Here is a 13,181-nt window from a genome sequence, read left to right on the forward strand (position 1 = left end):
TTATGCTGAAAATTCAGCTTTACATCACAGGAATAAAATTACAATAATTTAAAAGGAATTTAAATTATAATAATGTTTCATAGTACTACTTTGCTGTATTTTTTATCATATAAACGCAGAAAATTATTTCCAAAAACATAAAAAATTCTTACCAACATAAAACTTTTAAATGGTATTGCAATTAAAATAATTGTACAGTATGTCAACTTCTAAATTACTTGTTAGGTAAGTTTATTTTTTGATATTGACCATCTGACTATACATTACCTATTGTTTTATGATCATCCCATATTTCTTTCTAGAAGAAAGTTTTAGGTTCATTTAAAAATGTCCTCGTAAAACTCTATTTTGTAAGCATTAAGACTACAAACAAAACATACACGCCGCAAATATCATGATGTCTCTGCGGAAAATATGGGTAGAGGTAATTTAAACTGACTTTTCTCTCTCTCTCTCTCACAAAAATTAAAAACTGTTCAGACAGAGCTTTCCATATGTGACTCAATGCGAACCAATGGGAACTAACACCAGACATCCATTAAAAATAACCATGGGACTTTAATATTTACAAAAATGACTCAGGAAAGTGAAGTTAGATGGTTCTGTACTAAAAATTCATACATTTGTGGGCCACTGTATCTAATGAAACTGTATTTACTGTTTGACAAAGGACAATATCTGGAGGCTGAAGCAGTAAACACAGAAAGTACTAAAGGAGAATACACAAGGGAGAGACATCTTAAGTGTTAGAAAACTGCATTTCATGCAAGGAAGGCAGGGAGGGTGTGTGTTAGCTCTAGGTTCAGATGTAGGAAACTACGGTGCATGTGAAACCCATGCAGGTCATAACAGAAGTCACTCTGCAAAGGTGTGATCACAGACACCACCTACCTCTGCCTTCCAGTGCTGACATAGACACATGGAGGAAAGGATGGAGAATGGAAAGATAAAAAGAGAAAGGTTGGAACAGATGGGAAATACAATGAGAACTGTAAGATAGACAGTGAGAGACAAACAGATATAACAGTGAAATGAGCACAGATGACACTGTAATAGAGTATTGTATGATGGTGTGAATATAACATTTAAATTGATTTGAATCTTTTAATGGACATTTAAATGTATAAAATGATGACTGAAACTAAATTATTTGTTTAGTTCAATTATGAAGCAACAAATCAAATATGACAGCACTGCACATACTGTATGTGACATACTATCTATATTTAATTGTCTTTTGAATGTAATTCCAAGCTATTAAGCCTGAAACAGCAATGAAACATCACTAACACATCTGCTGAAACCATCATTTTGGCAATTCATTTCCTAATAAAACGTTTTAATCTTGAAGGTTGGTGTTCTCTGTGCCTAGATTGAAACGAGAGAGGGAAAGGCTTTGCTGCTGTCCCAGGTTTCCATCCCAAACGTCACATGAACAACCCACAGCAAAGCCTCTGAGTCACTGGATCTGAACTGCAGACCACCAAATAAACCCTACGCCTCAGAGGAGGAAGAAAAATCAGTCTTCAAGTAACACAGCTTCAGTCAAAATGAAAAGTGCTTAAATATTTTACTTTAATAATTTAATCTAATAATTTAATGATTATTATTTTATTTATTTATTATTGTTTTATTTATTTTACTTTTTTAGATGTAGCCTAAACAGGGGTTCATACAGATTCTGTGAAATGAAATGACTTAAGGACTTTTCAAGCCCTACTTTGCATTTCAAGGACTACAATCAACACAATATATATAAATTATTATTATTATTTTTCTTTCTTTAAATCAAATTACAGATATAAGGTATCTGATGTTTCACTTCATAGAGATCAATCCATTGACCAATGCCGTCAGGCATGGGACTTCCCCTTAACCATTGAAAGGATATAACAAAGATATCCCTTTCCTCATTCAAACTGTTTTTTCCCCATGAATATATGATTGACCTGAAGAATGAAAGTTACTTTAAATGAAAGTATCATATACTTAATATCATGCTCAGCCATGCGAAATAGCTCTATATCTCAGTTAGGCTGCAGCGTTAACTTTGATTAACACTATTTAGTTAAATTTAGTGAAAACACTAATCAATAATTCAAGCACGTTTCAAGTACCTCTTCAAAAATATGACTGTTTTCAAGGGTTTTTCAAGACTTAAATTTCCAAAAGTCAAATTCAAGTACTTCAATTACTTCAAGCACCTTGTATGAACCATTCAGAACATGAAGACAATTTTAAAGATCCACTATGGTTAAAAAGAAACTTATTGTTAAATATATTTCTACACATTCAGCTTGTGAAAGTGAAAGATACTTTTTACCCATATCCTTGATAACTATTTTTGTTGTTGATTAATTTTGCTTTAAGTCACGTTTTAAATTATCCTGCAGTGTAAAATACAAATATTTAATGTCTAATATGAGGTCATAAGAGCTGAATGTATAATAATTCTTCAAATTCTATTTAAAATAGTAGTTTGTTCTAACGGTAAAACAATTGTTTCAAATTGGCGCAAATGCTCGTGGAAGCAGGCAGGGCAGGGCAGGGCAGGGCAGGGGGCGCCTGAGGGCCAGACTGTCGGATGAAATACAAGCAGTACCAAGAAAACGATCTGTTTCTTTGGGGATATAAAATGAGACCAGATGTTGATGACTCATCCTCAAACACTCATAAATAAATAAACAGCACCTTTCAGCAGTGCAGTGTACTGGGTGTATACAGGATGATTATTTAACCACCATGATCTTCCGCAGCGGTGGCACTCAAGTACAGTACATTCACCATATGCTTTCACATACAGGTTAGACAAACAAAAAAACTGTATATCCTGTTGAACTGATGGCTTTTCTCTCAATTCTCTCTCACACACACGCACCTATCATTTTCACTCTTGCACTTCGTCATACCCTGTTATTTTCCATGTGATGACAGACAAATAACAATGTTTTCTGTGTCGTTTTAGTATGTGCTAATAGTTCCCAATCAAGCAGCTGTCACTAATTATTTGTAGTTGTCAACTTCAAAACAAGTCCTTGAGATATTCCTTCAATTCATTGAATTGATAAAGTGGCCATTGATCAAACTAGACATTGAGCTATATTATTAATACTACATTTTTTTTTTTAAATCCTACACTCTCTAACAATATGTTAATGACCAGAAATCCAATTAATAAATCAAGTCAACAAGCACAATTTTAAAAAATGCTTCATGGAAGAATCATATGTGGTCCCTCAAAGAACCTTTCAGTTCTTAAAATAACCTTTTTTTTCTTAGTGTGAAGAACATTCAAAAAAAATCAAAAGAAACATTGTTCCACTATAAAGAACCGTTTGTTCCATGGATTTTAAAGCTTCTTCATGGAACAGGAAATGCTAATAAAGAACCTTTATTTTTAAGAGTGTAGAATCAAGCCATTGAGCAAAAGGAACATGCACATTGCATATGATTCACAATACGATTCAATTGAATCTCTGTGACCATATGATTCTCAAGCACCTTGAGTAATTGTATACAGCTGTAAACTTAGAATTGTTTTCATCTGGATGGTAATACCTTCATCAGATGCTTGTTCACCCATTTTGTGAAGGTCTTTTTCTGTACTCGATCCCGTTCATCTGCAAGACACAAAAAGTAAAAACTTTCAGTCAAATGGAGTCAAATCAGAGAGGAACACTGGAAACCACTGCATACTAATGGAAACTTCTGAATTGATGAGGAGTTCTCTTTATTCTCAGATAATAATGCTCTATGTGGTTTCACATTGAGAGGATTTTAGAGAAGCAAAGGCTTAGAGGAATTATCATTAGTTTTTCATCATATTTGAATGTGATCTGTCATTATAGTTTTCATATACTTTTCATACTATAAAAATGCACTACCATTTAAAAGTTTGTAATATAAATTAAATCTTTAATTCAGCAAAGAGACTGAAAGTGACAGCAAGGACATTTATAATGTTACAAAAGATTTCTATTTCAAATATATTCATCAAAGAATCCTGAAAAAAAAGCCAAATCGGCATATTAGAATGATTTTTGAAGGATCATGTGAAACTGAAGAAAAGAGTAAGGATGCTGAAAATTCAGCATTCACATCACATAGGCTAAATTACCCTTTAGAATATATTAAAGTAGAAAAAAGTTATTTTGAATTGTGATCATACCCCAAGCTTGAATAGCAGTGTATGTTATGAGGCAGAATTCAATGCCAAATCGCAGTGTTCTCAGTGGTAGCCTATTTAATCACCCAAAATCCTGCACTGTGATTGGGTGGGCCCACGTTATGAACATGCATATCTTAGAGATACCACAGTGGAAATTAGTGGCCTATATTTGCTTGTTTGAGCCCTTCAAAAACGGCACATAACGGAGTGAATGATTTTTTAGCTCTTTTAATTGTAGCCGACTGACTTAATTTTATTTTTTTCAGTTCTTTGTTTTATTTTCTTCACTTGAGTTCAGACATTTGCAGGTCTTAGTGACTAGTGATTCACTACTAGCAAAATAAATAAATAAATAACAAAAATAATCGAATTGTCTGGAACTTAAGCCTGCTACAGTCTGTGCGATTCTGGCAATCATATAAGATCATTACAAATCACATTGTATTACATGATGGATCTAATACACTTGGGTACGACGTGCATCATATAGGCTACGACGTAAGTTAGTATAGAAAAAAAAACATCATCAGCAAGCGCAAGATGAATCACACTTTCACAACTGTGGTGTTTTATGTGCAATGAATAAAGAAGAGCAGGCGAAAGAAGAATATAGACGCAGTCATGGCTAGGGTTTTAGTGCCATGTTGCGTTGATCAATACGCCATTTCATGTTGCATTTTAATTGGCTAGTCAGTAGACATAGGTCATCATGCTACATTTCTGACACTGTCAGAAAAATAGCGCAGGATGTCTTTGGTCACCAGACCATGACAACGGCCGTCTTTGAACCTCTCTCACTGTCCGACGTAGGACCAGCCACGACCACAGAAATTACCACGATTGGTCATCTTTTGTTTGGGACAGCCTAAAATCGTACAATGTGTACCGGGAATAAGATGCTTCTGAGAAACCCATGACTGACCTCAAATAAGGTTTTACCAGCACTGTTTTACTATTTTATTTGCTCCTCGATTTTTTAGAAGCTTTTAACGGTTCAGTATTGACCTTCATCTTGCTTAACCATCATCAATGTCATTAAACATTTATTTGGAAACTTGCTTCAAGGTGTGCTAAAGGAATGAGACGTTCCAGAAGTAATCTAATGGGTTTCACAATGATCTTGTGAAGAAGCTTCATGACATAATATAAGAGAGCGATTCGATAAAGCCAGTATAAATGGGACTTTCAAATTCCTTTCTGACTATCTGATGTTACACTTGAGCTAGCATGAAAGCAATAAGAGAAAACAGGAGAATGCAAGTGGGGCTGAAGTTAAAGGACATTTGGAGAAGAACACAGCTCGCTGTCACAGATAAAGCACTAAGACTGATGATGTTTCTGATGACCAGTAAGCGTGACTGAAATTCTTGTGATATGACCTCAGTTCTGTTTATCATCAAAACACTGCAAGATAACATAATGCAGGACAACTAACTGTATCAAAACAGCTGCATTGGATGCATGTTGTTGTTCAGTCATTCTGTTGCCATGGCGACAACGCCAGTTGGCATCACTATATCACTTCCTGTTTCTCAAAACTCGTGCTATCACGAAAACCAATTCCTGTGAAAGCATAATGACTCATTGTATTGTAGTTCTTTATGAAACAATAAACATCTATCTAGTCAACCACAACTGAGGAATCTTTTTACATTTTTACATATTGCACTGCATAAAATGCATAAACATTTTGATAACCACAAAACATTCAGAAGCATGTGAAGACATGAAAAGACGACACAGGTGGTGCGTTTTACTGCAGTCTTGATCATATGTAAGTCTAAGTGATAATTTCCATCAGTGAGCTGGTCTGAGAACAGCTTTAAGACGTGTGTGAATGAATGGTTGCAAAGGTCAAAGGCCAGATCAGGGTGGCACTTTAAATTCCAAGCAAAACTTCAACAGACATGTAGAGCCTCATTGAAAGGTAACCGACATAAAAGCCTATAAGTTTAGGTTTTCCAGCTTTCATGGTCTAACGGAGAAACACAAGATCTGAGGGAAGGCGCATTCCTCTGCACAGCAGCTTGAATTTTACACTCGTAAAACTGAAAGCGTAGCTTGAGGGAATAGAGTTTTACTGTATGAAGTAATAAGTCCGCGTAAATTATAGTCAGAAATAAATCAAGACGTTTTTGAGCTGCGCTGTACCAAAACTGTGACCTCTTTTCCAACATGCCAATCGTGTGCACACGGGACCACAACCCAGATTTGGGATACGCCTTTGCAACGGCCCCTCCTTTTGGAGCCCCAAAACATCCACTTTCCCATCTTATCATTAGTTGGAAAGATTACAAGTACTTTTCACCTGTCCATGGAGAGCCAATCATGATGCAGAATTACAACTTGATCGCATGATGTTTAAATAGCTAAAGGAACCTCAAATTTGTGCCAATTATAAAAATAGTAATTTTAGCTCAAAATTACATATTACGACTGCAGATGTTAACATCATACTGCAGAACTTATCAAGCAAAGATTAAATAGGATATCAAAAATAGATTTAGTGTCTAATAGCATGGAACAATGAAGAATCAAACGAAGAATTTCCGCTGTACCTTTTCTTTCATCCATGGCCCTGAGCATCCCCTGGTAAGGACTTTCCTCTGAGAAGACCACGTCACTGCCGACGCTGTCAGTGGAGTACGTTCTGTACCCTTGATATACAGCCATTCCTGCACTTCAGTTCTTTCAGTAAAGCCACAGTTTCACACTTTCTACCGATCCGTTTAAACCACCTGAACTGTTTCTTTTCACCCAGTCTGGCGTTTCAGAAAGCAAAGGAGAAGACCCATGCAGTCGAGTGGGTGTGTTCCAAGCCTGCTCGATTCGCCCTCCCTTTTCTCACTTTTCTTCCCCTCCAGTTCTGTTTCTCTCTCTCTCCCTCGGCTTGCTTTTTCCACACTTCTAGCTAAATACCTGTCTTCAGGCTATAAATACAAAAAGCCGTCCTCTTTTTTGGATGGGGGTCTCTCATTTTGTGGTTGAAAAAAGTGTGAACGCGCACACAAAACACCCATTGTGGCTGACCACAAGTTGATGGTGTACAGCTGAGGAAATGACATGACAAACAGCAAAAAATGAAAACTACAGCAGAGAATATGATTTATCGTTCTTTTTTAAATGCTATACGATACGTAAACTTCTGCTCAGAAGCACAAAAGCTGCACATTTATTGCATACTTCGAAAATGGTTAACAGTTACCGCAGCTCACATCTGCAAACCCAAGAGAAGCAGCTGCCCTGGGAATGTGACCAGTCTGAACAGTAAATTGTCTGTGAACTAAAAGCCAATCAGAACCTATTTGATGTTTAATATACAGAATTTTGGACTAATCAGATGTCACTGTGGTATCCAAGCTACTTTTCTTTGACATGGTCCTGACTGGTTAGGACAAAAACTTGGTATAAGTAAGTTATTTTACTGTACAAGCTACTTCAGTAGCAGCAAGCAATGGAAATAAGTCGCCATGTAATGTACCAAGGGAAAATCAAGGCGAGGGTCTGTTTCCATGGTATTCCATCTGTTTGGGATGGGGAGGAGGGGGTTGGTGTTCCACCAACCGGGAAATCCCACTCTTAAGGGAAAATGTGACTAATTTCAGGAGTCGCACAGAAAGGCTCTTGTAGTCTCAAGTAGAAAGGTTCAGATTTTTAGTGCCAGCAGTCGCTGATGCTCTTTGATTGATGTAGATAGTCACAACAAAGACATTATTTCATGCAGTCCTGCCAAAGTCATCCTAGACAGGCAAAAATGCGGCCGCACACAAGAGAACCCCTGTGCATGTGTGGTTGCAATAAAGGCATCTCCTAAAGGCAGCGTTTGAAATGAGCGTGTGAATGCAAACAGATGATGCAGAGATTCAAAGAGTCTCTCTGTCTCTCTTTCCCCGAACAATCGACCCCTACTATCAGCAGCACAAAAATGACAAGCAAGTCACTTCTTTGAAGTGTGCATGCGCACAGGAAGGAGTGAGAGGAGTCATATTCCTGAGTGCACAGGTGTGACTGGAACCCAAACCTCACAGACAATCTCTATGTTGGAAAGGATGGCAGATTGGAGGATTCTTTGCATTGCAGCTCGGGGCCGTGGCCTGTTTGGGCTTGAGCTGGAAGACCTGCAGCTATTACCCCATCTGCCTTGACTGAAGACAGCGCTAACAAGAGCCACTAGCAGTGTTTACAGCAACACAACAAATGTACGAGATGAGCTAAAATATGAAATGCAACTTAATGCAAAGAATAACACATCTGCACACAGATATAAATAATGTGATCAGAGTAGTCTAATGCAATTCTTGAGAGAAAAAGCTTCCAAGTTATCCGTCAGATGAATCTGCTAAAATAGTATTTTAGTTAATACTAAAAATAAAATTCTGGAAAAATGGCCTTGAGTTATAAATCACTTTAAACATCTGAACTGTTGTACATAAACAGTAAAAAACCTATGTGTGTAATATAACTATCTATTATGAACTGCTTTAAAGAATAATCAACAATCTTGAAGATGCTTAGACTAAATTTTATAAAAGAATTTTAGTGCCATTTGAAAGTAATTTGTTCTCGGGTTAATTCCTCAGTCCTTATGTAAGTCACATAATACCTCTGAGAAGTAAGAGAGAAATAACGTGTAAGCGCAGGTACCAGGCATCACAAGTTCAGCACTATTTGAGAGCACCATAACAAAACACACAGACCAGATACACACTTAATCCTTTATAAAAACATACCGATAACACGGGGCAACCCCTTCAGCTTATGTGTGTGATGAGATGTAAAGAGAAAAAGGGCAAAGTGTGTGAAAATTTGACAGCTTTACGAAGGGTGCCAGATTCTGCAGACTTTGGAATTTGATTTTCTCTGAAGTGTCCTTAGGGCTGACAGGACAATGTTTACTTTTGATATTCATTTCCATCCTAGGAGTAAATAAAACTCTGATACGCACAAAACAAACTGATGCGTTTTCAACTGATACAAATGTGGTAATGTACTCTGTACTCTTAAATATTTGATCACAAATTAATTTTATTTTGTGCAATCAAATTTACAAAATGTAAGTGTTACAAAATGTTAAATAATCATAATAATTGACCATGATGCAGACCTACATCTACATGGGTATTAAATAAATATAAAATAAATAAATGATCATATCAATTAATGCTACTAATTGAAGTTAATCATTTAAAAATATATACTTTTAACTGGTTTTCTTAGCACAGCCGTTCATATTTCAAATTAGATTACTCTGTTAGTTCTTAAATAGTTGAAATATTGTCAATTGTGTCATTTTTTATTAAATAAATAAATAAAAACTTTAAAAAAAAACTCATAACAGCTCAAGGTCATTTTTTGTGTGTGTGGTTGTTGTTGAAAAAGAATGCAGAGATGTGATGTGACGGGCAGAGGGAGCTCCGTAAACCCCAAACTGTCACTCGCTCATTCATGACCTGCACGCATCACCTTTAAACACACACTCAAGCAGTAACTCATCCTACATCAGGGACATAATGCCTCTACTCCTTACAATGACTAATAATAACTCTTAAAGACAGGTTCACACCAACAACCCCTCCTCCAACAGCCAGTCGTGTGAAAACTTGTGCTAGTTAATTCATAAACAAGGCTGGAATGCTTGCAAAATATGTTCTGGTCAGCATTCTTTTACATGCTCACATTCTCTCAAGCATTCCCACTTACATAAAAGGCCCTGATTTGTGATGCAAAAAAAAAAAAGAGTCTGGAAATCTTACTGAAACAAGCCTATATTTATGTTTTAGATGGAAACTGAATAGTTGTCAAAATATTTTACAAATAATTGTATTGGACAGACTTTGAAGGGTGAGGAGAAAATAAAAACAAAACTGAGGAAAAAAAGCATTTTTTTTCAAATGGCATTGCTTTGGTTGCTAGAACAGCATGAAAAGAAATGCTTAAAGGTTTGGGACGACTAATAAAATGTCTCCCTCTAGTGGCCACTATTGGATAGAGCAAAGACAATTAAACCACTTTATCACTTAATTAATGAGGTAAGGACAAGCACCATAAGTCATGTATCATTTTCGCATATTTCTCTTTGTACACTGGTGTTCCTCACAGCTGGTAGCCATGTCTAAACGTTTTTCAGGCAATCACTTAGTTTCAGTGGAAAATAAAAGCTGACCGGTTACCGAGGCAACAGACCCAAACATACAGAAGCTGTGAGTTAGGAACAACCCGCCAATATTTTTAGAGTCTTTGCGGTTTTGGTCCAGTGAGGCGCACTTTTCCAAAGGAAGGAGATGCTGAGATGCAATTTTTCCTCTTACAATACACATGTTTATAGTTAGTGAAATAACTCTAAGTACTTCCAGAGCCATGAAGATAAATAAATATATAAACTTCCAGTCAAATGTTTAGAATAAGTACAATTTTGAAATGTGTTTTTTTTTATATATAAGTCTCACATGCTCATCAAGGCTTCATCGTATATCATGATCCCTCAGAAATCATTCTAATATGCTGATTTGCTGCTCAGTTATTATAATTTTTTATTTAAAGCATAATTTAATGCATCCTTGCTGAATAAAGGTAGGCTACACTGTAAAAAAATATATTTGTATTATTTATCACAATATTTTTTCTTTTGTCAAATCAACCTAATGTATGTGGTTCAGATAACATAATATTGAGTTTTTGTTGATTAAACCAATCTCTTTCATTGTATTAACAAATTTTTTTTTTACTTTAAGGCAACCAGGTTACTATACTTTTTTTAAGTTAAACCAACAATATTTAGTTTTTTAACACCTTACACCAAAGCTTTGAATGATAGACATGGTTTCCACAAAAAAAAACAGCAAAAACTGATTTCAACATTGATAATAAGAGATGTATCTTGAGCATTAAATCAGCATTTTGTATGTCAATGTATTTTTTTAATCAAATAAATGCAGCAGCCTTAGTGAGCATAAGAGACTTCTTTCAAAAACATTTAAAATATCTGTATGAGCCTACGCCTATAGGTATCCTACATAGGCCTACACAGTTGTAATTTTGTATATTATATTAAATGTATATATCTGATCATAATTTATAATATATCAATTAATTAAACACTGAATTATAAATTGACATTCACTTTTTTCAGTGCTAAAATGTTTTAATTTAATTTAAAATGTAGGCTATATAGCCTATACATAAACATTTTAAACTAAGCTATGTTGTTTCAAATAGCTCTGTGGTGTGGGAAATTAATTGTACTTGCACAAGTATAGACCGCTCACATATGCAGTAGGCTAGGCTACTGTAATACTCCATATATGCCTATATTCTGGTTCCATGTAGCCTATTCTATAAATAATTATTCGGCGGCATAGGAAATGCTAGAAGGAAATGTTTAAAGCTGTTTTAATAAGTGTTATAGACTGCAGGACACTCATGTCATTGCCAACCGTCACGTCAACTATATAATGAAAATGTTTTCACAGTAAATAAGCTCGACCCCCCCCCCCCCCCCCACCCCCCTTCCAAAAAAACCCCAAACATAAATACTGAGTAGGCTACCTTACATGTAGGACGGAACATACGAACGTTTATGACATTGGCACAAAACAGGTTAACTACAGCAACATCCCCCCCCCCCCCCCCCCCCCCAACTAAACAACACATGCGCGCGCGCACCCACACACACCGATAGTTATCGCCCCCCTCGATCGAACTCCTCCTATTCTCCTCAGCTGAGCTGATGCATTCGGCAAAAATCGGAGCCTCAGACATCACATACCTGCGCAGCACATGCGGCTGTACAAATGTGGTCCGACTTCACCGCAGCTCATCTCGTGAATATAGTTCCCGCGTCCGTAAATCACATCCAGGCTGAATATAGCGAGACACGGCGGAGCTGCCGTGGAAGTGTCACCCGCGCCAGCCATGTTCACAGAGGAAAAACTGTTGCGCTCCCTGACCCTCTGTGGTTTAGTTTAGTTCCCCAAACGCTGTATCAGCGGCACACGTTTGGATACATTTGTTTTGGGACTGAAAAACGAAGGGGCGTCTCACTGGGAAAGCAGTGAAAGCTTTACCTCAATACTAGCCCAACCCATCGCAATGTGATTGAAGCTGCGCTCATTCTGCTCGAGCTCCGGGACAAACTCTTCTCCCGGACTGCCATTGAAATATGATTCCTCCTCCCAAATGGGCTGTTCACCGCTGTTACTGATTAAAACGGGAACGTTTTTTTTTTATTCTAAAACATTTCACTGTTTTGTTTTAAACTTTTTAACATCTTTATTTTAAACAATTTCTTTAACATGTTGACGGTTAAATATAGGCTAATTTGCTTGAGGCGACGAAATAGTATTTTGGTAGCGCGAATTAGAACCAGCACTCCGAATAAAATATGGCTTCAAAAATATAAGTCGACTCGAACTCATGAAAGTCATTGTAAAATTCCAGCACTGGTGATATAGCCTAGGTTTGTTAGGCAACAGGTGCCATGTCATAAATTCACCAGAAAAACGTCCTGATACGTACGATCAGCCGTTGCACAATTTAAGATTGCACGCAAATAGTTGAACCCAACCCAATCAGTACATTTTATCATAAATCACTTTTTATCACAAACCAAGGTGATTTACAGCCCAGATAAAAAACAACAATACAAATATAAGAAACAACAAACAAGGCATGTATATATAGCCTAGACAACAAAAGAAAAAATAATATAGAATAGGGGAGGGGAATATTTAGAATAAACTTCAACAAACTAATAATACAAACAATGGCACAGCATCAAGACAAAAGGGGAGCATTTCAACTGGATTTAAAATCAGTAATGGAGAGCTTTTTAATGCTGCTATATTTTGTTTTTCGTTTCCTGTTTCAACTGTGAGGTAGTGAGTGATATTCAAAGACTGCTGGAGTGCAGGTTATTCAATATTTGAATAGGGATGCAAACAAAGGCGGTGTCAGTACAGGTACACGTTGAGCTGGCGATACGCTCATGCTCAATAGAAAGATGAATTCAGATTTT

General features: G+C 36.6%; 1 protein-coding gene across 20 annotated transcripts in view; it reads right to left on the minus strand.

Annotated features, from left to right (window-relative positions):
• Window positions 1–13,181, minus strand: part of pleca (plectin a) — a 91,380-nt gene that overhangs the window by 35,053 nt on the left and 43,146 nt on the right. For 8 of the 20 annotated variants that reach the window (XM_079591696.1, XM_079591701.1, XM_079591692.1 and 5 more), the window contains exon 2: window positions 3,559–3,620. In XM_079591696.1, coding sequence (XP_079447822.1) covers window positions 3,559–3,620 — 62 coding nt within the window. Of the gene's footprint in view, window positions 1–891; window positions 907–3,558; window positions 3,621–6,726; window positions 6,974–11,933; window positions 12,256–13,181 lie in introns of those variants that run through there. The other 12 variants (XM_079591709.1, XM_079591697.1, XM_079591705.1 and 9 more) reach the window with 6 other exon arrangements.

Source organism: Phoxinus phoxinus, assembly GCF_949152265.1.
Source record: "Phoxinus phoxinus genome assembly, chromosome: 19".
Taxonomy (NCBI): Eukaryota; Metazoa; Chordata; class Actinopteri; order Cypriniformes; family Leuciscidae; genus Phoxinus; species Phoxinus phoxinus.